The sequence below is a fragment of the Thunnus thynnus genome, chromosome 1 (genome assembly GCF_963924715.1).
Source record: "Thunnus thynnus chromosome 1, fThuThy2.1, whole genome shotgun sequence".
NCBI classification, from domain to species: Eukaryota; Metazoa; Chordata; class Actinopteri; order Scombriformes; family Scombridae; genus Thunnus; species Thunnus thynnus.
Genome location: NC_089517.1, coordinates 31,662,975 through 31,689,733, shown reverse-complemented (window position 1 = coordinate 31,689,733; position 26,759 = coordinate 31,662,975). Strand labels below are relative to the sequence as shown.

Genomic DNA, 26,759 nt, shown 5'->3' with positions numbered 1-26,759 from the left:
GCAAGAACCTTTCACAGCATATAAAAACCTGGCTAGAACTAAACGACATGTAGATTTGCACAATCTATACACAGGAGGACAAGTGATATCACTGACAAATCACATGGATGTCAGAAACACTATATTTTACAGAAAAGGGAAAATACATTTTGACAGGAGCCAAGTGCAGGGAAGATTATTAGCAGACATTTGGAACAGGAGATAAATATGTGTTTGAGTAATTGGAGCCCAACACAGAAGACAAATGATTATAGCAAACTGTCTAAAAGCTCCACTCGACACAGAGGGGAAACGTTTTCAAAATGTAGGCAGGACTGGTGATGAACGTCAGAGGACTGGAAGAAACATGTAGGAAAATGTGTGCTGGGCCAACAAAGATCATCTTTCTTTTGGAAAGTAGGGAAATAAACTGGTAGGAAGAAAAAGAGAAAAGAAAATATACAATCGCAGAAAATACATAGATATTAATATCACACTTAATGCTTTATAGAATCGAGCTTTACATTATTGTGCAAATCCTTCAACTGGAGTCTCCTGTAACTAGTATACAGTAGAACTCAAAAACAATCAGCAGCTTCTCTCCCGTACAGGCTGGAATGAAGGGGAGAATACGGCTGCTGTGGTTTTGTGGTACAATATAAAAACTGTTACTCTGTATTAACAACAGAGCTGGGTGGAGGAATCGGGAAGGGGGAAGGGGGGGGTGGGAGCTGCAGGGAAAAGAGGCCGTCAGTAGTACATCAGCCCTGCAGAGCTCAGCTGGGATGCTTGTTCAGAATGGGGAGAGGCTCGGCACTTTGATATTGATGTCTCCGATGTTGATGTTGCGGGGAATCTCGGGCAGGTTCATGTTCTTCACGGCGGAGACAGCGCGAGCGGGGGCCGCCGACAGACCTCCCTGCCCAAACACAACGACACGGAAAACAACTTTTAAGCCACAGTGTGTGAAATTCTTAAATAGTTAAAGCATCTTATGTATTATTGTGATGGCATTAGTTTTTGGGAACAGAAAAAAAGCTCCTGCAGGGAGATAATAACTGTGGGCTTTTCAGAAAAATGATTTAACCCACTTATTACATACAGTATCATGTATACTTTGTCAGCTATTTTTAAAGCATACCATTAGATTAATATTATGCAGCATATCATTAGATTTCTAATATTTTTTCTACCTTCAAGGTTACCGTTGGTTAGTTTGTCTGTGCAGTAAGAAAAATCATCTGAAATTGACTTCTTCTATCCCATAGTACATCATGTTGCTGACATTTTCACAATCTGTTGTGGGACTGTTGACAAAAGGCTTCCTATTCATTGCATGTCAGGAAATTTGGAGATGCAGCCTCCAAGGAACAGTCTGACACTTTGGGAAATCTGCTTCTTTGCTTCTTTGCTAAAAGCTGATAAGATTAGCAAACTCATTATATTTGTCAGCTGCAGACAGGAGATAGTTAGCTTGGCTTGTGGAAGCGAGGGGAAACAGCTGGACTGTCTCTCTCCAAAAATGAAAAAAATATTGAGAGTGGTACTGATTTTCTCATCTAATTACCAGCAAGAAAGCGGTTACCTTTCATAGTTGGCTTTAAATGTGATAAAAAACATCAGAAGTGTTGAGTTTGTTGATGGTGGCTTAACAAAAAACAAGAGTCCGGTAAAGAAGAAACGATTGGAATTATTTTCATCATAATAAATTTACCATGTGAGCTGTTGTAGTAGGCTACGTGTCATTACACAACATGTTTTGTTTCATTTCATTCATTCAGCTCATGTTAGCCCATGTCTTGTGGCGAGGGACTATTTTGTTTTGTTTACCCCTAACAAATCAGTTGTGAAACTAGTGATATATCTGTCCCACATCGTTTTCAGCTGACACGGAAGCAGCTGCAGAGTTATTATTTCTGTCATTTGTACAACTTGTGCAACTTGTACAGCTGCCCCATCCTTAGCCCCACCTAAGTAACTCTGATTGGTCAGTCACTTCTTAAACTGTGGGGAACAGCCATCAAAGGATGTGCTTGTATCACTGACAAAAATCTGAAACGTAGGTGGTGACTCAGAGGTCTGGATCCGGGCTCAGAATGTCAGTGACCTTTAATGTGATGGATGACGTCTCAAGCAAGCTTTAAAGTAAAGTAAATGATAAAAAGTGGCTGCCAGAGACGCAAAACAAACACATTCATCTTTCTAAAAACTCATGGTACACATTGGAGAATATTCGATACTAATGGAAAGTCCACACTGTTTCAAATTTGTGGGTTAAGACATGTAAAGACCCTTGAATCTGACCTCTGACTTCTCCATGCGGTTCTGCACCTCCACCTGAGCTACGATCTCATTCATGTTGGTCTCCAGCACCATGCCTCCCATCACCACCTCCTGCAAGATATAATGGACCTGCAGAGAGAGCACGGCGCAGCGGTTAATAAACAGTCACAGTCACTACAACAAGTCTCTGCTGTGACTTACAGTAACATTTAGAAGATGCTGCCAAATTTAAAATTTAAAAAACAACGACAAAAGAAACAAAAAGGAAGACGAATCATCACTTACTGGTTGTTCTAAACAGCAGTCAGACGCATATGTTTGAAGCTGTGTGGAGTCTAATACTGCCTTGTTTCGCAACTTATCTCATCTGTGTTTCTTTATACAGTTGAAGTCAGAAGTTTACACACACTTACGCTAAAGTCATTGACACTGCCTTTTTTTTAACCACTTCAAAGATTTAATGTTTACAAAAGTGTTTCGGGACAGATTATTTCACTTACAATGCCGATGCCGATATATGCACTTTTTTCCCAGCTGGCTGAGGAGACTATTATGCATGCAAGCATAGATTGTACTAAGCATGATCAAGAAATCTAATGAACTTAATGAACTTAATGAACTTGCCATGTGGGTGGAGCAGTAGCATTGATGTGCAGGATTTAATCTTTGGTAAACACTCCGGAGTAGAAGGTGGTGGTAATGCACCTAATACGCTGGTTGCCAATCGCCGTTATAAAAAAAAAAAGAAGAAATTTTTTCCAAACAGAGTGGTACATCTTGTCAGCTGAAGTGTTTACTATCTGTGCAGCCGAGCATAGCAGCTCCTTGACGGACTGTTTCACCCTTTCATTTTAGAGCATTTATCAACCGATACCGATGACATGCTGATAATATCGTGCATCCTTAAATTCAAGCGTTTCCCCTACGTTGACTGATTGGGGGGGGGGGGGCAAAACTTGGAAGAGACTCAGCAGCCAGACATTTCTCCGTTCTCTGTTTAAGAGCGGCTGACGCTAAAATGAGAATTGCTCATTTTACCGCTTGCTCAACCACAGACTCCCTACGCACACACATAACGAAAATACTCCTACATAACAGCACCTTACAGATGTCCTAATAGATGTCCTTCGAGGAATGAGGATGACTCAAAACAATTCCACCATTACGTAGGGTGTTATTGTGCTCACACAGTCATTAGTGGTCGTGTGAAATTTTAGCAGCTGTGTTCCCAATTTCGCAATTCACTATATCACAATTCCAATGAGTCGGAAGTTTACATCCACAGAAATGTCCTCTGGTCTGATGAAACAAACATTCAACTGTTTGGTCATAATGACCGTCATTAAGTTCGGAGGGAAAAGGGGGAGGCTTGGAAACCAAACACCACCATCCCAACGGTGAAGCGCGGGGGTGGCAGCATCATGTTGTGGGGTTGCTTTGCTGCAGGAGGGACTGGTGCACTTCACAAAACAGATGGCATCATAAGAAAGGACAATTATGTGTATATATTGAAGCAACATCTCAAGACATCAGCCAGGAAGTTAAAGCTTGGTCGCAAATGGGTCTTCCAAATGGGCAATGAGCCCAAGCATACTTTCCAAAATGTGGCAACACGGTTTAAGGCCAACAAAGTCAAGGTACTGGAGCGGCCATCACAAAGCCTCAATCCAATAGAAAATTTGTGGGCAGAACTGAAAAAGTGTGTGCGAGCAAGGAAGCCTAAAATGTGACTCAGTTACACCAGTTCTGCCTGGAAATATTATTCTGACATTTCACATTCTTAAAAGTTAAAAGTAGTGATCCTAATTGACCAAAGACAGATAATGTTTACTACGATTAAATGTCAGGAACTGTGAAAAACTGAGTTTAAATGTATTTGGCTAAGATGTATGTAAACTAAACAAATGGGGTGAGAAAAGAATATAATCTAATGTCAGAGAGTCCAGCTCTCTCTCTGGAACGTGCCGTTCACTCACGGCTCATTAGGAAACTATTTCAATGTCACTTTTAGACTTTTCACTTTCAATTTCACGTTTAAATTTAGGGAACTCCTGTGGGCAGAATATATTTCGGGGAACATGAGAGTGTCCTTGGTTGCAGTTTGACTTTGAGGTTGAGGATGATTAACTGGGAAAAAAAAAAGAAGTCACGCCTAGAACAGCTTTGACTGTATCGGTAATAGCTGCATTAAGTGATGTGAGGCAATAAAAACAATAACCTCATTAAAACTGGTGACGCAGCCTAAATCTGTAATTTATTAATCTGCATATGTCTATGATAAACTGGGGATATTAAGCCTATTTTTAAAAAACAACCAACTACCCACTGAACCCTGCATAAGTGACTGAAAGGTTGTTGTCCAGCCTCAAGTTTCATCCTGTGAACATTCCTCAGGCCAAACCCCCACTGCACCACATGACGTCAATTTCCTGCTGAGAAAATTCAATCAAGATGGTCGTAGAAGTGTCTGATTAGTCTCCAGCAAACACTTCTGTCTGAGCTCTTGGGAGAGAAAAAGAGGCTTGAGCAACACACAGCTTCACTTTAAAAAGAGCCTGTATAGTCCAACATCAATTCCCTTTAGAATCCATTATCTGAAAGACATCTTTAAAAACCTTGAACATGTGTTTGTTTTTTCTCCTCTGAGGTGAAAATGGCAAGACAAGAAACTGCAGACTTACTCTCTCATGACTTCCTGTATGTCAGGAGGCCAGTTTGTTACACAGCGTTAGGGGAAAAAAAAAAACTGGAACTACACACAAAACAAACAGCAGTTCTTTGTGTAGCAGAGAAACACAAAAGCACGCACACACACACACACAGATACATAACTACCCTGCCCATTACTTTGGGGTCATGTCCATCAATCATCACATAAATTAAACTTAACAAACATGGATTTGGATGACGGATTTTTGGATGAAAGTAACAGAGACAGGGTCAGATTTACTAAGGCTGTTGTGTTCTGCCCCAGAGACATTTATGATGTCATTATGTCATTCCCAGCACTTATCAGAGAAACCAAAGTATCCACCCAACATTAATAGTAACATAACAAGGACGACCTTTCTCTCACCTTGTCCATGTGGAATATCAGGTCCAGTTCACAGACGTTTTCAAAGCATTTATCCAACGTTTCCACAAACACCTATGATGAAGAAGGATGCAAGCGGTCAAACATCTCATTTCTCAAACATCTACATGTAGAGAAGAGTGAGCCTAAAAATGATTTCAGTTGAGATTGTGATTTCATTTCAGGGATTTGTACTGTTGGCATTTAAGATGTGGATGACACAATTTCCTTTAAGTCTGTAGAATGTGAGTGAAGATGATTGTGGTCCAAACTTCACACCTCATACTGACTCTAACACACAGAACATCTTAAAAACTACACATATGGTAGTTGATTTAAAATATATTGATGCCAATATTAAGAGTTGGACCACACAAGTGGATCTGGGTTTACTGTTAGTCTGCAAGTTACTGTGTGATGAGTCATCAGATGCGTCGCTAACAGGGATTTAGAAGAGCAACGACCAAACCAGCATCTAACTGGTCCTCAGTGACATCTGTGGATATTTTTACACACTGTTTAATGTGCTGCAGCTGAGCAGCTTATTAGCTACATGGCTGCTGACGTAACGTTGGTGATGCACTTTTCTTGGTTTTGTTGGTTAATGTTTGTTTGGTGATTTGTTGCACCCCTTCTCGGAAGACAAGCAAAGACAGATGCAGTCACATCTTTTCCAGTGAATTAGATTTTTTACCCTTGAGTAAGTGTTAAGTTAAGTGTAAGTGTGTATTTTATTCTGCATGTCATAATTCTACTGCCAGTAAGTCTGTTCAGTTCAATGTAATAGTGACATTGATTATCTTTTTAGGGCGTTGATTCTCGTACATGTGGATGAGTTATGCCTCTAAGAACACTGACATTTCCCCACAGGGATAATAAAGATGCGAAGGCAGATTTTTGCACTGATAAAGAAAGAAAGAAAAAAGCATGTCAGCATGTTCAGGTGATAATTTAGTTAACCCGCCTGTACAGCCTGTATCTGTGATATCAGTTTCCTCATTCACATTCTGTCATTGCATGACTGTCTTAGAAATAGAGTATTCTGATAAAACATATTTTAACGTAGAGGTTGGTGAGAAGGCGAGGAGAGACGGGGTGTTTTCTTTTCAAGCTTTGAGAACAAACAGAAGGTGTTATGGGAAAAAGGAGATGTGATTCCCCTACAGAAACCACACATTAAATAAATAAAGTAGAGTAAGTATCTCTACAGAGCAATTCCATAAACTAACAGCTTACCTGGATCAAGTCCAGAATGCCGAGCTCACTCTCAGATGAGTCCACACAGAAGACAAAGTAGAGGGTGGCATAGTGCCGGTAAATCAGCTTGTAGTCAGAGCCGCCGATGAGACTGAAAACAGATAAAAATGCCATTTGAGAAGAAAATTCAGCTGTAGCCAGTGTTGTAAACTAATTGGGGGGCAAGGACAAAAAATGCCCCAAGAAATCTCAGAATGCCCCTAAAAACTGTGATTGAGGAGCGAAAATTGCCCCCAAGATTTCAATAAAAATAATTTCATAGTTCCAGTTTAGACTGATACCCTAATCCTACATTAAGCCATCATTTTATTCTAATTCAATTAATTTCATTTCCATCTCTAACACACACTCACACAAACAGTGCTGAGAACATGCAATCCTGCACCTCCAGTGAAGTTGGCTGCTGTGATGGACCATTACCTCATTAAAAAAGCTCCAACTGTTACCAAAGAAAGCAACCCAAATCATGAGTCATCACCAACGCCATCCCTAGCCGATAAGACGGCAAAGAAAGTTGCTGCTTCTACAACTGAAAAATGGAAAAATAGACCAGCTTGATGTTGAAGAGGTGAATAAGATGACTCTCCTCTTCTGTAAAGCATGCAGAGCTCATCCACCCAAACATAGCCTGGACAGCCACAAGCTAATCACCACTTTGTTAAAGGAAACAAACAGGTTAAAAAGTATTCAGTTCATCTTCACCAAACAAGCAAGCATCACCGTTACGCTTGTGGTAAGTAACATTAACGCTAGAGAATGTGTTTGGTCTAGCACGTTAGCTAACATTAGTGTTAGCATGTTGGCTAGGTAACGTTAATGTTACAGCCTACATGTGATTTCTTTCCCTTCCAACTGGAGGGTTGATCGGTGCTGTTGACTAACGTTACTGAGCTCAGTGCATCAAGTGAAGTGAAGCTTTTTAGTCTCAAATCTAGAACATGTTTCCAGTCTACTAACCAATGATGCAGTGCTGGATAGTTGAGTCTATAATGTTATTTCATCCATGGTCAAAACGTCATCATGGCTACATTTGGAGATGCACTAATTGCTATTTTTTTTAAAAGTGCCCCCAAAATGTTGTAAATGCCCCAATTTTTTTAGACAGTGGGGGCAAAAGTTGCCCCCCAAAATATGTTTTTTTTACATTTCCTACACTGGTTTTAGCTTTCTGCTGTGTGTGAAGAGTTAACAGAGGTGACAGGTCAGCATGGTCGATGAAATAAATACATGCTATCAGTTTGGTCTATGTATGAAAATGACTTGATTGAGAAAAGAAAAAACAGTGACCAAGACCAAGTACTCTTTTGTGGATTTGCCTCCATCTAATGGTTAAAGTCATGCTACTGCATCTGCGGTCAGCTGCTGGCTCATCTTCATCTGTCAGGTGACATCAAATCGAACAGCAAAATCCCACAAACATGGCCCAGGGTTTATAGTGTCAGTCTTTTGTTCTTTTGTTTGTCTTTTCTAAAATGTTGTCAACATGTAATAACACATCATAATTGAAATGAGAGGTCTGCCATACAGTCTTCAATATATGAAAAACTCATGTTTAGCTGTCACAACATAAACCAACCCAGTTCAGTTGATGCAGTTTTTCCAAACAGTGGCACCTTGCTCACCACTGACAAACACATCTGCAAGTCCTTTTACATGTGCATGCGCAGATACACTCTTAGTTCTTCAAGTGTGTTATAGCAAACAGCACTACTTGCCTTCCACCCTCCAAGAAGTTGCAGACGTTGTCATCTCTCTTCGATACCAAGTGAAAAGTCTCCCGAATGATCTGCTGCTGCATGTCCTCCGCCTGCAAGAAAACATGGTACACAGACTACTAAGTGATGACCGTTCAGTCTGGTTCGTAAATCTACCCTACAGGTAACCAGTGTAGCATCTCTACACTGGTTACCTGTATGTTTTAGAAATGATTTAAAATTTTTAATGATTACTTTTAAAGCATGTTTGGGATTGACCCTTCTTTATATTACTGACTTACTAACTCCTTGCTGGAGAGCAGGCAGACTAGCTCTGTTTTCTCTTTTAAATCTCTCTTAAAAACACATTTTTTTTCAGAACTGCTTTATCTTGAATCAGTTATTCTTTTGTTTTTACTCTGTGTTTTAATAGTTCATACCTCACTTGTTATTATTACTTTGTCACTTCTACTTTTATTTATTATTTATCTGGTAATTTCTCTTGGTTTCATGTCTTTGTAAAGCACTCTGTAACTTGTTTCTGAAAAGTGCTGTATCAATAGTTATTATTATTATTACTCCTACTACTATTACTTGTAGTCCCATGTGATTTTTAACTGGTTAGCTGATAAAACAGTAAGTGTAGCATTAGACCCTTGTTACCCCAAAGAAAGTATGACAGAAAAAACGAATTTTTATTGAAAAATAAATAATTATTTATTAGATGAAACTGATTCCTCTGTGCGAAATCACGTCTTCAGCCGAATTCTATCCGTTTAATTATGCTCGTTTTAATACATCCTTAAAATATGTCATCAACATGATGTTTGCTTCAACAGGAGGGGAACTGAAACTAACAGATGTCGGTTCATTTAGCTGCATGCTAGCATAAGATAAAGCTACCAACTGTGACTTCTGACAAGAGTTGTAACTTGTGTTATTGTCAAACAATCTCCACAACACCCACCGGTCATAGGTTTGAAAGTATTTGTTTGAAAACTGATAAAAACGAATCAAACACTGACTGCTCGTTACATATTACCGTTTACCAAAGCGCTAATGTTTTGAACAACAATCCCCAAAATACTCACAAAATACTGATAGAATCGGATCAGCCGCGGTTTCCCGTGGTTGTTAAATATCAAGATGGCTTTAATCATCTCTACTCTTTCGCGTTCTCAAAGCACAATAAGAAATAACTGTTCAAATGTTATTATTTTTACTATTTAGATGACATTAGCTATCGTACTGAACGGCCTCTCAGCTGACCGGACGACTTAATAAGGTACATCCGGTTGCGTCTCCGCATTCAACAGTCGACCTCAAACGAACACCATCACATCATCCGTTCCGGGTGAAATACTGAAACATGAGTTTTATTGGTTCTTCATCAAAATATCGAATAAAATGCGGATATTCTCTCTCTGTTGTAGCACATTATTATTTATTATTTATAATTGTGTGAGAGCTGCACAGCAGCTGGTCGCTAACTACTTCTGCATACTTTCAGCTACAGAAACCATTCAAATATCAAAACGTTCAGCTTTTTCAGAACAATACTGCTATCATTCTTTTTTAATATAAGTTTTATACTTTTTAAATATAATTAAATTTATGTAATTACTTATTAATTTCAAATATTAAAATTTATATGGAAAGTCTAGAGGAATGTTTGAAAGCTGATATCTCAAAAACTAAAAGTGCTAAAGTATTCATACTCCATGGACAGGTGTCCCATGCGGAAATGCTTAACATATTAAAACACGATACCTATAGCGCCGCCATGTGGACAGTTATTATGTGTTTTTTATGTTTTGGTTAATAACTCATGAACCATGAGGCATGTCAAAACAACAATTTCACAGTGTGATCCTTGGATGAGCTTATACTGATATAGGCCATGCTCATTTGCACCTGGAAAAATTTTGCGTTTTTTGGTAAACATATTTTTTGCTTTCTTTTTGTACATATTTCATTTAATCATCACCAAAGTTGGTACATACCATATTTAGATGACCCCGAACAACACTTATGAGTTTGTTTTTGAATATCACTTACCATTTGTCTGTAATTGGTTACCAAACTTTTGAAAACGTGGCCTGATGCACTTAACAGGCCATAACTCTTCAATACTGAATTGGATTGCAACCAAATTTGGGAATGTTGTACACACAGTCATATTGCACAAGGGTGTAACATTTCGTATAATTATACCCCAAGGGAGCACTAAAGTAACATTTTAACATGATATTTTTGCAATTCTGTTGTCATTAATAAAATGAAGCTTGGTACACAAGTTCTCCATGAGAATGTGCACGAGATATTGAATCATGGCACCAATAGCCCCACCTTGTGGTCATTAGTGAAACACCACCATACTACTTATTAACTGCCATATCTCTTTAATGTAATATTCCATGGTAACCAAACTCAGCAAAGTTGTACAGATAGGGATGCTAAACAAGTCTGTAGCATTTAATACAATTCCACCTGTAGGTGGCGTTAAAAGATTTTAAAATGGCTGCTGGAGCAGCAGCTTGCAGCTGTAGCAGCTGGTAGCAGCAACTAACAGCTTCAACCTCTCACACGCATTTTCTTCAGAAAATGCACATATTCTAGCTTTATGTATTATTATTTGTATCCTGTTTACAGTTCACAGAAATGGTTTCATCTGTATATTGTCTTTCTTGGTGTTATTCTGTTTAAGTACACTGAACAAGTGTCAAATTCTTTTATGTGTAAACGTACTTGGACATATATAAACACAATGGACACAATAAAGATTATTCTGATTCTGTTTCTGATTATGCATTGCATGTCAGAAACACTCTAAAAGACTAAATAAACTCAAAGAAAAAATGTTGTGAATGTGAAAGAATATAGCTGGAAAACTGTAATTGAATTTACAGCACATATTAAGGCTTTTAATTCAACCAAATTATCATTATGGAATACATCTAAAAACTTAAGATTGTTTCCTTGCTTCCCCTGAACATTAGTACAATTGTTCTTCGTATGTCAGCTCATTCTCAAAACACATTGACATGACACGTTCAATTCTTCAGACACCACACAATATAATACAGGAGCCCTGCAGTACAGCAGTTTAGTGAAGCTCATAATTATAGTTTTTGTTGGAAATGTGTAGTGTTGTTAAACCAATATCCCACAAAGTGACCTTAGTTAACATTGGTGAGGGTTTACACTTTCTTCTCTTTTTCTGTCCTACCCATGTGTCATCACAAAAGCTGAAACTTTTCCCCTGCAACATTACATAATTTGCAGCCTTTGTGAGTAATGCACCAGCAACTGAGGCACCATGCAATTACTGGACCCTTTGTACCTTTGTAAGTTGCCTCACACTGCGTTGACCTCTCAAAGCGATGATGTCACACCAGCTTTACTTTTCTTTGTTTCTGCTTGAATTGGTGGAGAGTCTGTTTAAAACTAACATTATGTAAAGTAGCCGCAAAATGTATAAAAAAATCAATCTATATACACATGCCAAAAACAGGAAAATTGTATTTAGAGAAGAGCTTCACTAAAACTCTTAAAGAAATTTCTTCTTGACCAGACTACGAAATAAAGCCTCAGAAATGGTTAACAGTCAATGGCTGACAGTCTCCACAAAAACAAATATCATGATCTTGACCAAAATGGTAAGCCTGTTCACTTCAAAATGATTGTGTTGTAAGGAACTGTTTTTGGACAGCCCCTGTATGCGAATAAAGGTGCAAATCTTTTCTTACCTGTGTAATATTGCTCTGTAAATATCTCTGTTACCGCCAGTGAATTCTGTTATGGCTCATCTCAGACTGTTCCTGTTCCAAAAATAACTGATTAGAGTAATATAATTAGTGAATTAACAATCAAAATACTGTCAGTTTAATATTATTATTCATGAAATCAGAATGTATTCATCCTCTATTTTCTAATCAGGGTTATTGGGGTCACGAGGGATCTGGAGCCAGTGCTTGCATGAATTGGCAAGAGGCAGGGGAAACCACACAGGGAAACAGTTTAATGCTCTCTCTCTTTTTTATCTACAAGCAAGTTAGATTCCTCAGTCGACCTAACCTGCAGGTCTTTGGACTGTAGGATTCAATCCACTCAAACACCACACAGAAAAGATGAGAATCAGCAACATCTGCCTTGTGAAACAAAAACATCAAATAAAGTCTTTCAAGCATCTTTGGCTAATGACTTCTGTCATCGTAAAGTCTAAGCCACATCTTAGCAGTGGGTTGTCTTGGTCTTATATGGAGTGTTCCCAAACACCAACTAACAGGTTGCTGGACATACTTGCAAAAATAAAAGGTTGGTGTCTTTTCAGTAGATAATGCATTCAGGTTACGGTCAGAATTTTCTTTAACATATACAAAAAAAAAAAATCCACTCCAGGTCTCTCTAACACTTTTGTAGATTTTAAGATATATAAAAAATGCTGTAATACTTTGAATGATAATTTGTGTCTGATATGGTTTTTCCACAAAATAGTTCAGTTAACTTGTTAAAAATTCTTAAAATTACTTCTACTCTTTCTCCATCATTGAAATATTCTGAATTTATGAATATGTAAATATTTTTCATTTCAAACATACAGAAGACGTCACTGAACGGTCCATTCTGTGTATGTGCACTACAGGCTTCAAGTTTCCACATCACACTTTTGTAAGTTGCAAATTGGGCCGCGATTGGCTTCAACCTATTTGCTTGTTTAGTTTAGTTTATCCGTTTATTGGGATCCCCAATAGCAATTACACCAGGCAACAGCTACTCTTCCTGGGGTCCACATATTGTATCATGAATGTGTTTGTCATCGGAGTCCTGCTCCACACATTCACACCCGTACTTCAGAGTACCTTACTCAAGGGAACCTCGAGTAAGGGAGACCATCTGATTAACTTCGCTGGAGAAAGAAAACTTAATGAAAATTTCTCCTAAAGGGGATTTAGCACTTTTTCATGGTTGTGCCGAATGTTGAGACAATATAGTGTATGCTGTAGTGTGTGTGTGTGTGTGTGTGTGTGTGTGTGTGTGTGTGTGTGTGTGTTTGTTTGTTTGCACAAAGGGGAAACATACAAAAAGACTTTTCTGATGACTTATATACACTATAAGCTGATTATTTCTAGAACCTATGGTCTAGACACGTATCTAATTCTATCACACCTTATCTCTCTGATGGAGGTCCATCAGACAAACCTTATGGGGATCTGTAGTAAATCTACCTGAGGGTCCTTGCCCAACAACTGCACCAATACTTTCAATCCAGATCAGACGACATTCTGTGTTTCTGTTTGATCATCCTCAGCAATATCAAAATGTTAATCCGCATTTCCTGTTCTGATTTCATATCCATTAATTCTCTGTCCTACGTTTTCCATCATTAGTGCTGCAAAGCCACCCGGGTTGTTGCCTGTGTATCATCTATTATTTCCCCCCTAAATTCCCTTCCTCCTACATGAGCACAGTGGAAAACAAATAGACGCTCATTAGCATGTGTGACCCGTTGGTGGTAAACAGGCTTATTTCCACATGAGTGCAGTGTGAGAATGGATTCCACCGGGACAGTCGAGGTAGGTGGGCCCGCCGGCTGCCTTCATGGGGACTTTAATAGGGACTTAACAAATGCATGTAGACAGGCACAACATTCTCTGGCACAAGCGGGTCATGTTGGTACAGTGAGCACTTGTTAGAGGGTGACTCACTGTATTTGGACTCTTGGGTGGCCACTGATATTCACTTCATTTTTAATGTGCTTTTTTTTTTTTCTCTCAGTGCTAATTGTTGAATTGCGACGGATGCTGCGTGCTGTCTGCCAGAGCTGAGGTAATGTGTGGCGTTCAAATAATGCCTCTGTGCTCTGCTCTGCTCTGTGATGAAAGCGGCCTGTAATTACAGGGATAGTCAAAACTGTCAGGGGCTCTTCTATGGATGGTTTTGTTTACTGTCTGCTTCTCTCACAGCATCACAAGCTGCTGGCCCTCAACTTCCTCCGCCTTGGCCTCAGACATCAACAGTTCACTTCAACTGCACCTGTGCAACTGCACCTCCTCAAACAAATTAAAAGACAGTGTGATGAAAAGACAGATGTGATGAGTTGTTTTTGTATCCATACACATTTAGAAGGGCACAACTTGAACTGTTCTGTGTTCCTGTATATTCGGCTCACAATGATACAATATTACTATTTTCTCCCTTTTAATGATGTGACTTTCTGGAGCTCAACAGGTAGAGCAAGGCAACAGCAACGCCAAGGTTAAAGGTGTGAAAGCCTGTTTAGCTCTATAGGTAGAACACAGCATTGACACTTTCAGGGTTAAGGGGTCCATATACCTACTGGGACCACCCATCATATCATTATAATGCAAAGAAATGTGGACAAAAAGTCCACCTTGTGTTTTATTTAACTGTACATTAAAAGTCTGCAGTTGGTTCCTATCTCCTCAAGATGGCAGCATTTCAGTGTATATTCAGAGGAAACCCAAAATTTACTGTAAGCAATATTTTTTGGTAAACATAGGTGTTAAAAAGCTTTACATTCGACAGCCATCACTGATATAGTGTGTTTGGTCGATAACATGGGTCACCCAGTCCCTCTGCTCTCCAGTGAACAGAAAATACATTTTCTGGTATCCCGTTCCCACTTTATTCAATCAGGAGAGAGAACTCCACAAAGAGGCGGTCCTCTCTGTGCGTTCATGGGCAGGCAGCAGAATTTCAGTGGCGGAACAGGTTAACCTATTGATTCCAGCGCTCCCAGGAATGGTTTACACAACCAAATACATGAAGTGAATGAAAGTAACAATCTTGATTTCCGTTTTGTTCTCATTAGCGGCACCTATAGCGATAAGCGGTAATTGCAGGTTTGTTTTGGACCTCACTCAACCTCACTCCCAGAGATCCAAACAGCATCACCTGTGTGACGTCACACTAGCAGAGACCCAAAAAACAGTACACCACTTCACACAGACAGAGAAAGGCCCCGTCTTTGGCGGACCAACCACTGCTGGGTGATGGAAAACGTGTCACTACTTTTGAATTTTTCCCAGGAATGTCGCCACCGACACCCAGCTCATAATAATCATAATACTGCAAATGCAAGGGCTTTCATCAGTGGACCATAGGGTCAATCACCATTGTGTTACCTCATTTGGCGATAGATAGTGACTTAACAACATTTATTCAGTGAAAATCTTTGCGATTATTACTTTAAGATGGCTGAAGAAAAGAAAGAAGAAAAGAAAGCTGCCCGGAAAAAAAAGAGACAGGAGTCATGCAGGACCTGCTTTATATCAGTGCAAGCTGATTTTAAAATGTAAGCTGCAGTAGCTATACAGATATATTGTTGTACTTACTGGTTTGAGGTAGATGAACCACTGCTCTCCATCGCTGCTGTGCCTAATATTGTAAGGTGCTGTGGCGAAGACTGCTGCACGTTCATGTGGTGATGTGGGGAAGAGGGAGGGAAGTGCTACCTGCAAGAACTGTCAGGAAGTTAGCCAAGTTATCGCTTACAGCCCCTTTAATGTTGTTGCAGGAATACAGAGCTCAGAGCTGATGAGATGTATTTGAGGGGCTAATTTTCAAACTTTTCAATGTTTATTATGGAATAACCATCCTAACAGATTCCATAGCTCTGCAGGGTTTTTATCTTAGTAGCCAATTTTTAAATGAGTTTTAAATTTGTGTCTTTTTATTTAAGATATACTGTAATATTACAAGGCACAGAGCTTAGAAACAAAAATATTACATGAATTCTTTTACAGATTATTAGATAAACACACGCACATATACAATGTGAAAACTATGGCCACATGCCTACAAAACACTAGGCCAGACATAATGTGGACCCATGGGTTCGTTAATGTAGGTAATCATGTATAAAGGCACAAGTGATATTCGTACTTGTATGAATGATGAGCCTGTACACTGTGCACATATAAAGACACACTTGAAACTACGCAGATTGATTGAGACTGTAATTCTAGGTGGTGCAGACAGACAGACACGATCTTTGTATAGGCAGCCCTCTGCTGAGTATTTGTGAGCAGCAAAACAACCCTGATCCTGGATCAGCATCCCGGATTTCCTTCGCACCGCGTCGTAAACGGAGTCTCTACGGCGGTGACCAGAGAGGAGAAGAAGCGCTGAGGTCTCACTCTGTCAAAATTTGTGATGGTTTATAGTGACGATGGGTACCTCAGCGAGGAAGAGCACAAATGAATGCTTCATCAAACTGGGAATCAGTTTGTTTATAGGCTACTGGTGGATTAGTGACAGTGTATCTAATAACCCTTACTCCAGTTACTGGTGTGTATAGAGAAGGAAAGATGGCATAGTGACGTGGTCCTCTGTCGCAAATATGCCGTGGTGGAAAGTAACTAAGTACATTTACTCAAGTACTGTGCTTCAGTACAGCTTTGAAGTACTTTTACTTTACTTGAGTATTTCCATTTTATGCTACTTTATACTTCCCCTCCACTACATTTCACAGGGAAATATTCTACGTTTTACTCTTCTACATTTGCCTCACAGCTATAGTTACTAGATACTTTTCAGTTCAATATTTTACATGTAAAACAGATTATTTTTTTGATTTGTAATTCATTTAGATCACTGTGTAGAGATCTGTTTTCACCTTGACATTAAAGGGCTCTTTTTCTGTTGATTAGAGTCACAAAATCTGCATTAAATCCTCTTTGATTCAATGTTTTAAGACAAGCAAATATGACAAAGTCCAAGAGTGGTGAGTACATTTTACATTTTGTATATTTTTCATAATGAGTACTTTTACTCTTAATACTTTAAGTAAATTTTGCTGATACTTTTATACATTTACTTAAGTAGTATTTTAATGCAGGACTTTTATTTGTAGTGAAGTATTTTTGTATTTTTGTGCCGTGGTATGTACGATTGCTACTTTTACTTAAGTAAAAGATATCAGTAGTTCCTCCACCGGCGGAAATATGATAGATTAATGAGATGTGGTGTCCGTGTCGTAGATGTTTACTATTCATTCTGTCCACGATACTGTTAACACGCAGAGATAAAAACTGACCTTCTTGTGATGAGTACCAGACCGGTCACTATGGTAACTGCTCTCATATTGTGGCTGAACTGCAGCAGGAGCCACGCCCACTTTCATAGACTGGAAGGCGGGGCAAAAACAAGCTGGAGTGATTCATCTGTTGAAACGGAGACGATCTCTGCGCACGGCGGCGTGTTTACAGCGGACACGGCAGACTGCAGACCGACCGAAGGAGAGACTGTGTACGGTATGTACCTGTACATTAATCTGTCTAACGACGCTACCTGTTCAGCTATCTATCGACGGAGCGCGTTAGATAACCAGATGACTTGAACTGGCCCGGAGCATTAAGGTCAAATACTCCATTTTCCGTTGGTATGAAGATGAATTGCAGCCACAACAACAACGCGGCGTGTGAGTGCATGATGAGCGGCTGAGGAGGAGGAGGAGGAGGAGAAGGAGGCTGCGGTCTGAAAACCAGATTTTATCCTGGATATTTCGAAACAAAACATCGTGTCCTTCACTCAAGGGGGTTGTGTACCCTTTTAATATGTTATTGTACACCCAAGACCCTCTCTTTCCATCCCAACTGTAGTGGGGTTTGACTCTTTTTTCCTGCCTCCTGAGGATACTCCAGCAGCGGGACGTTGAACGTTTTTTCCTCCAGATATGGAGAGTGAAGATGCGGATTACAGAGGAATCCCCCACCGCTAGTTTAGCCGCATTGGTTTCATTATACACATCAACGTGGTGTTGTTTTTGTTTGGCGGGAATAAACAGAAATATGAATACATATTTTCTGGCCAGGGGAATAAATCGGTGATTTTTGGAGCACGGTTGGACTGTCCTGCTAGCCTGTTTGTAGTAGCTATTAGCTCCATTAGCCGGCTAACAGCTAAAAGGTGCTGGCTGGAGATTAAAAAAGCCTTTTAATCATTCTGACCAGTTTATGCCGACGTTTCCTCCCCTAAACATATTTATTTACAGGATTTGGGGGGGATTTACTTCTCCAGGAATGAGGTCTCGAATGGAAAGGAACCGCTTGACCTTGTTTTGGTGTGTGATGCTGGGTCTGTCGTCCTGCCTCCGGCCCGCCACCGCAGAGAGTAAGTACTGCTACTCCACACTGCTGTTTATTACATGCTCAAATACTATCTAAACTGAGGAAGTAACGGTAGCTTTCCTTATGATGAAAACTAAATACACTGTATATATTCTGTATCGTACAACACTATGTAAATAGAGACATTGTTTTCTTGTTATTTTACATGTTACATCTTTACATTACGAAAATATGAGTGCTTGAATTTGCAGTTTATTATTAGTTAAGAAAAATGTCATCACACTGCTATTCTGCATGTGGCTTTGGGGACTCCTTTTTCTGTTTACATTAAACCTACTTCATGAAAGCTGTATTATTGTACAGTATAATACTCTGATATAAATATGATTTTACCTCAGTGGGAAAAGTACTTAATATACAATGTGTCAGTAGTGCAAATAAGTGTAGTTTACATGGTTTTGGTGAATACTGTGATAGATTGTAGACGGTGTTTTAAAAGTCAGTTTTAAACTCCACTATAAAGAAGAAAGACTTAATTTAAGTTTGTTGGTAAATACATTACTATGACTCAGCCAGTGGAGAAAGTCAGTCATGCTATATATACAAACCTCACTGTCAACTCTGAGTCACAGTGTGGTGAATCAGAATCAACAAAATGTGGGAGGTATCTGTAATCTCAAGAGAAAAACTCAAACAGAGTTAGGAATTGGGTAATTAAAATGTAGCTAATTGAGTTTAGTTGGGCTTGTCTGCCTCTGCATTCAAAAATATCATGTATTAATTTCATATTGAAGTGAGAAACACTACTGCGAACGGTGGGCAAACACGTCAGTTGTCACTGGACCTGCTTGTACTAAGCCTTGACAAATAACACCCTGTGTATTCTATCATAGAGCCGTAAAATGAACAAGCACACACAGACATGCGCACAATATTTAGTTTTTCATGGTTGTTGGTTACAGGGCTGTTTTTTTTTTTAAACATCCGAAGGAGTCAAAAGTAGTCAGAAAAACTTGTGGAATCCCTCGATTACTGCTGCTCTGATGGTTTTACAGTCTAGTCCAATTGGGATCTTGAAAGTGCAACATAAAAACATGTAAACACCAGAAAGGGAGCAATGTTATTGTAGATAAAGGTCTTGACTTAATTTAAAACCGTGGAAGAGCTTTGCCATCATATTCGTGTTAACTTTCCATGATTTTTGGTGAGAGAACAGATCTAAACTGAGGGAAATAATCACAACCACCACTGTCAACTTTACGTCTTCTTTTGTATGTAGATATTCTCCCCAAAAAAGCCATCCATTTGAACAAAACTCCCTTAATACTGACTGAAACCACAGCAACAAACGCTATTTGTCTACAGGGGTCACTGTGCACTTTTCTGGCAGAACATAGTCATTTATTCTCCTTTGTAAAACAAACCTGGGGATACCTTGAACTTGGAAATAGTTTCATGAATGCCAGACTGCTGCAGCTGTGTTGATCAGGCGCAACAACATCCTCCCATCAGGCAAATGATGGGAATCACAGAAGGGCTGAGGTTATAAATTACAGTCCAATGTTTTTCCTGAAGTGAACTAATACTCATTTGAAACTTTGAGATAATTTTGAGAGGCACTAATTGGTACCACACAGATGGATCAGTGCAAGGATTAGGACTTTTTAGTGACAAACTACGGTGGCCTAATCAAGCTCATATGCTCTGTCAGCTTGTAAACCTTCACGTTTAATGAATTTTAAGCTTTTGTATTTATTTAAAAAATCTTTATATGTGTTGCCATCTGAAAATTTTCCATGTTTCCAGCTACTCTGTAAACTGGGCTTCCCGATTCATCCCATTCATCATGACATGTTGGGGAGGGGTGGGTCAGGGGGTTGATCCAGGGTCTGGGTTTTAAATAGAACAAGCCAAAGTACATTCGCAAGCAAAACAGACCAAGTTCTGTTGATTGGAAAGAGTGAGGAGCTTGTGAACTGTGTGTTATGGGGTTTACTGTTAGCCCCAGTGGTCACAGGACAAACCTGGGAGCTGCAGAGAGGTTCTCCCATCGAAATCCTACATTCATTCTCACTCCGGTGTGGAGCTGTCTAAAGGTTCCTTGTGTGGCTAAACTCTGAACATTCCTGCTGGTCTGCTGTATCAGTTGAGGCTTAAGGGCAGCTGGCTGGTTTGGGTTAACCAGGTTCAGCTCTGTTCCTGCAGACACAGCTTTTCAGATGAACCAAACAAGTTTTATCTGTCAAGAGCGATCTTTTGCTAAAGCTTCCCAGCGCATTTCTTCTCACCTTGTCTCTCATGTGGAAAAGTATTTATGAATACGTTCCCCCTCGGGCGGTCTGTCACTAACGGGATGGAAATGAGGAGTAAACAGACTTGCTGCAGTCTATTGGCAGTGAATGAAGTGCCAGCTAAGAGGGCGTATTGCTTCCTATTTCTTCTCTTAATGGGCTTCTAGTGGATTTCCGCTGATTGTCTGCGGACAGTCTGGGTATTGCAGCCAGCTGGGAAAAGGTTATCAAAAGTAAATATGTGATCTGGAGGCTCATCAAAGCCTGCGGAGATAGGCTTGTGTACTCAGCTGTTTAAAATGTGTCGGTATGAGAGGAAAGAGAGGGGGAGTTATTAAGCTCCTACACCTGCCATTGGTATTTTTCACTTAGCCGGGTGTACATTTTGATCAGAAACTTTCTTTAGTATTTTCACAGGCTTGATTAGGAGCAGTTCCCATGAAAGATGGCCATGCTGGCGCTGCAGTGAGGCCACTGAGGGTGAAGCGTTGAGGCTGTGGTGATGTAACATCACTAGGCAGTGTGTCTTTTTACAGGCCCGGGTGTTGGGATTGTATTAACAGGTATGCAGCTCACTGAGGGCTGCTGACAGTGTGCACTGACAAGTAGATTACAGAGAAAGACATAACCGCCATACCAGCACACTGCTGGCCTTAAATCACACCAAAGGCATTTTATAATGGCACACCAAAGGCTCTCATGTCGTCTCTCGAGAAGACCTAAACTCTCGGCAGCTTCAGTTTGAAAAGCCTACTGCTCTCAACCCTCTATTTTATGTGAGAACCAAATTATCCCCAATTAAAATGCCAAATGCAAAGAAAGGCAATACAAATGAAACGTATTTTAGCAGGACACTGGTACACCGCGAGCCACAGCGTCACTGTGCTTTGGCATTGATGTCCCAAGTAGGGTTGAAAGAGGTCAAGTTTGGGACATTTTTACATTGGATATATTTGTTGTCTGTATAGTTTACTGTGGTAAAACATGCTTTTGGGGAAAAAAATTACAGGACAATCTTAGACTTGTTTGAGCCAGTTTACCAACTTAATTTTCATAAATGGGCCCAACTTTCTTTTTTGTGTTTTTCAGTAGAAAGTTGTGCGTCTATCTGCCAATTTTTGTTGTGTCTGCTGCTTTTTGCGTGTATTTTATGTCCCTGAAAAGGATCAAGGAGTGTAGTAGTTGGAGCAAAGCAGTAGACATGAGATGTGGCATTGGACTGGATAATATATATAATATAATGTAGAAATGTTACTATTTTTCCTCCTCTTTTTATCTTCTACCCTAAAGGTCCAGTGTGTTGAATTCAGTGGCATCTAGCAGAACAGACTCGGCAGAAATGGGATATATTATTCATAAGTATGTTTTCATTAGTGTATAATCACCTGAAGATAAGAATCGTCATGTTTTTGTTACTTTAGAATGAGGCCTTTATATCTATATAGAGAGCGGGTGCTCTTCCATAGAGCCCGCCATGTTGCACCGCCATGTTTCTACAGTAGGCCAGACCAGACAAACCACAAACACTGACTCTAGAGAGTTTCGCAGCCACCATAGGTTCTCCCACATTCTTGGAAGTGGAGGGTGAGGGGAGGGGTATCCTGTTGGTTGCAGTCTGCAACCTCACAGCTAGATGCCACTAAATCTTATACATTGGACCTTTAAATTTAAATACTGTGTACTTCACTATTGTGATTTTACTGGGATCAGTCCTCTCTTAAAGCAGCAAGAAAGTATGAGGACAGATACACATTTCTTGTTTTGTTGTTTCTATACTTCTGCAGATTAGATCTGAAAAAGATCACTGTCTATGATTTTGGAGTTCTGACTCTCAGTTTTAGTTTGAGGGTGTTTACATTAACATCAGATTAGCAGTGTGCAAACTGTGTACTGTTTTATACAGTCACACAATTCTATTTAACATAAACCCAAAAGAAGTAATATTTGGTTGCAAGTCACTGGAAGTCAATAACCCACAAATAAAAGCTTACTGTTACATCTTGCTGCATGTTCTATATGCAGTTTTTAAAATCAAGGTGTTAAATGAGTTATTTGTTAAAGCCCTAATCAATCTCAAATATGGAAAACTGTACAGTCTGTGTTTCCCTTTCTCTGAGTTGCACTTTAGGACTGTTGTGACATCAGGAATTTGTACCTGCGTCACTGTGTTGGTTTGAACTGACTATAAGAAAGTTACTGTTTATAGTGAACTTTGCCAAAGCTTAGCTTAGTTTTAACATATCAGACTTTGCCCAGCTGTACAGAAACATATATGATTTGTTGTAGTACAAGATATTTTCAAAAAATAGCCAAAAATTTCCTTTAATCCCCCAACTGGAAAAGTACAAAGATTTCTGAAATTTAGCAGGACTATTAGCTCCCTCATCAGCAAATGATGGACCACTCATGGAGGGATGCTATACTCTCCTACTTATGTGTTTCATTTGTTTTATCACTTCAAACTTGTGGTTTGCGTTTGGGCAGTGTCATGCTATCATTGCAGCCTCCCTCTCTGTGTGTAACTGAAGCCCCTTTCACACATGCACTGCAACCCTGAAGTTATCCTGACATTACCCGGAGGATAATATATGTGTGAACGCAAATGTCCAAGTCAGTCAGATCGGACATTAAACAGACTTTACCCTGTCAGCTCCCTAGCACCAAGTCCGTGTAACGTCTAATTGAGTCCATGTGTGAATACAGCAGGTCATTTTCCGGAGAATTCACAGTGAGCGAGTGGGCGTGTTGGTGATGTTGCTATCATCCGGCTGGCGTTAGATAAACGCAGCAGGCCAGCTAAGCTGCATTGTTTTGACTGGGCCTGAACGCTCCGCTGGGAAGCTAGAGCTAATGGAAGAGAAGACTTCCTGTGATTTCATGTAAAATGAAAGCTGTTTTTTTTTTTTTTTTTTTAATTTATTTTATTTCCAATAGATGAAAACGCGTCTGATGTGTGCCACATGTGTGAAGGGGCAACTCTGAACATTGTCCAGACCTGATTCTCCGGACATTGTCCAGAGTTCATATGTGAAAACAGCTTGACTCCAGAGCTGCTGTTCAGTGGATAATTTCAGAGCCAAAGAGCTGCACGATAAGATCCTGATTTGTTAGATCCCATGTTCATGAACATCAGTCACAGTTTACAGTCTGTTAAACATACTGTGGAAACATGAGCTAATTGATCATTTTTAACTACAACCAACATTTAGAATTTAAATGAATTCTTTTATTTTAGTGTTCCTGATCCAACAGTAGATCATTACTGATTGTGAAAGCTGAAATCAGAACACTGTGGTTTTTGAGAATGTATAATGGTGGTAGATCTCTGTAGCTGGTAAGTTATGGACCTGTTCCAATTTAATGATGAGTCAAGTTGTGCTACGCTGTCAAACCGCGTTGAGGAGATTGGGAATAGTTTCCATTGCCAGCAGAAAGGTTCAGTGTGTACTTTTAGATTGGAAATTAAACTTTGTTCCACCTCAATAGCAGTGTGGTTTCTTATGAGACACCACCACATTTGGGGAACTACAGATTATAGTATCAGCGGTACTGTCTGTAACCACTCATAATATTTTGCATTGAGACCTTTTTTTTTTCATATTATCAAATTCAGTTCGTAGAGTAGTCTTTCACTTGTCGTTCTACTCTTGATGTACTTCATTACCTTATTGTAATTTGTCAGAAGATGGTAGAGAGTTTATTACATATTACACAATAACTTATTTTCTTAAGTTATACGGGGAAGTGTACAACCCTGGGGCGTAACATCTGGTGTGGGAATATGTATGTACAGCAGCGCATTGCTCAAGCTCCAGGTTTTGCTTTTAGGGCAATGCCTTAATAAAAATTACACATTTATTTATACTCATTAAACCTACAACGCCAGCCCTAATGTTTAATTATAAAAGCCTGTCATTAAGAAAACAATTTATTGTTTGCTGAGAAAGCATAGTTTTTCCCAAGCTTCCCTGCGTCACATTCATACAGTAAAACTTTATAGACCAGCATTAAAGTAGTAGTGTGACAACCTGTTAGCTGGTTGGTGTGAGTTTTCCATGACTCACCGCCCTCCAGCTTTTGAAGTCTAAATCCTCCTCACAGTGATGTGCGATAATGGCCTCCATGTTTCTGTGGGTGCTGCTGGGGCTTCAGGCTAAGTATTGTTTAGAGCACAGCACACAGGTGGGTGTAAGAGTTGGAGAGGCAAACACTTCACCAGTCATCACCGATCATCACCACCAAACTTTTTCTGATGAGGGCTCTTGATTATTCAGAGGCCAGTAGTAGAAACTTGTTCATACGTTTCTTTGTAGTTGGTTTGGCACCGGCTGTTTTCTTGTCCTAATAGAATCCAACCCTACTGACCGTGTTAGTATAAATATCTAACTAATACTGGTTAGCGGTATTAGTGGTTAAAAGCCACTAATAGTGGTTAAAAGCAAAACAAACGAGAACAAATCTATTTTACACTGAACATAAAAGTGCATAAATACATGTTTTACAGATTGTTCATATCAAAGGACAGACAATTATCCTTTGTTGTCTGATGTCGTTATTTGTTTGATTCAAAGCCCAGACATTTCTACTGTAGATAGGTGGCTTCAATTCAGAACATCATATTGTATACAAAGACTGGCACAGGTTGAGACTTGGGGACGCTACTCTGTAGTTCCACTGCTGTTTTTATCAGCCGTGCTATAGGTGTGGCTGTAGAGATGACAGTGTCGGTGGGATCCCTTCACTTTGGTCCACACTGAAATATTTCAACATCTATTGAATGGATGGCCATGAAACTTTGTACAGATTTTCATGATCCCCAGAGGTGGAGGCTTACTGACTTTGCTGATCCCCTGACGTTTCCTCTAAGGCCCCCATGAGGATGAGATTTTTGCTTTTTAGTGAAGTATCTCAACTATTGGATGGATTGTCATAAAATTTGGTACAGATGATCTTGGTCCCCAGACGATGAATCCTACCGACTTTGGTGATCCCCTGACTTTTCATGTAGCCCCTCTAGCAGATCACAGTTTTCACTTGGAAATATCTCAACATTTAATCAACGAATTGGCACAAAATTCTGCCTTTCATGGTTCCTACACAATGTATCCTACTGACTTTTCCTCTATTGGCCCCATGAGGTTGACATTTTTGGTTTGGAGTGAAATATCTCTATAACTATCTGATGGATTGCCATGAAATTTGTTGCAGACATTCATGGATGAATTTTAATAGCTGGTGATTTCTTAACTTTTTTGTCTACTGCCATCATCACATCAAATTTGAATTTGTCCAATACTTTGGTTTATAGAATATTTGCAAAATGAATCAGCCTCAGCCTTCCTCTCTGTTAGCAAATTTTAGCATGCTAACATGCCAAACTAAGATGGTGAACATGGTCAGAACTGCTTGTCAGACAGTCAAACCGCTTGGGAAACCTCCTGCCCCCACACCTTTCTGACATCAGATTAGGGGGGGGTCTGTGTCTCACCGATCATTGGCCAGGTGTGCGGAGGTGGGGAAGGAAAAAGGTTTTAACTTCCCAAGGAGAAACCCTGCCTGACCCTGCAACACTATGAATGCGTTCCAGGAGAGACTGTCAGTATCACATCTGTATTATCTCTATGACAGTTGGCTTTTGATTTTGACACTTTCGATTTCTGATGTGGGCAGACATTGTGTTGTACATACTAGTTCTGATCGAGCATAAACCAACCCTTATACCTGCTAAAGATTTGCATATTAGCAATGTTGTCGTTGTGAGCATGCTAACATGCTGATGTTACCATTTAGCTCGGAGTACAGCTGAGTGCTAAGTACAGCCTCGCAGAGCCGCTAGCGTGGCTACAGACTCTTGTTTCATGAAGAATGATATTGCCATAGTACTTGTGAAACTCCTCCATGATTCATTTTGTCATTTGTTTAACATGTTGCTTCATTACATATACTGTATTTGATCAACTGACAGTGTATACATGTTTTATGGATGATGCTTTTTGTGGTAGAATAGTTTCTAGGCCTTTCATGTTGTTACATGATGAAAGCTTCATAACATCACACAATAAAACCTCAAACTGTGGTGATATTGGTT

General features: G+C 39.7%; 2 protein-coding genes and 1 long non-coding RNA gene across 3 annotated transcripts in view; 1 reads left to right on the top strand and 2 right to left on the bottom strand.

Moving 5' to 3' along the window:
• Positions 1–104: 104 nt before the first annotated feature.
• On the bottom strand, positions 105–9,583 carry ap3s2 (adaptor related protein complex 3 subunit sigma 2). The gene is made up of 6 exons (XM_067595761.1): positions 9,378–9,583; positions 8,308–8,399; positions 6,572–6,683; positions 5,339–5,410; positions 2,284–2,391; positions 105–898 (listed from the first exon to the last, which is right to left on the bottom strand). Exons 1-6 carry the CDS (start codon positions 9,444–9,446, stop codon positions 773–775), a joined length of 579 nt encoding a protein of 192 aa, XP_067451862.1. The 5' UTR covers positions 9,447–9,583; the 3' UTR covers positions 105–772.
• Positions 9,584–12,002: 2,419 nt separating this feature from the next.
• LOC137186673 (uncharacterized) lies at positions 12,003–18,679 on the bottom strand. Its single transcript, XR_010929060.1, has 3 exons — positions 18,365–18,679; positions 15,645–15,764; positions 12,003–12,107 (listed from the first exon to the last, which is right to left on the bottom strand). It is a non-coding gene; the product is annotated as an uncharacterized lncRNA (long non-coding RNA).
• igf1rb (insulin-like growth factor 1b receptor) overlaps positions 16,771–26,759 on the top strand; it is a 57,071-nt gene continuing 47,082 nt past the window's right edge. The window contains exon 1 of the mRNA XM_067595738.1: positions 16,771–18,423. Coding sequence (XP_067451839.1) covers positions 18,267–18,423 — 157 coding nt within the window. The 5' untranslated portion in view covers positions 16,771–18,266. The remainder of the gene's footprint in view (positions 18,424–26,759) is intronic.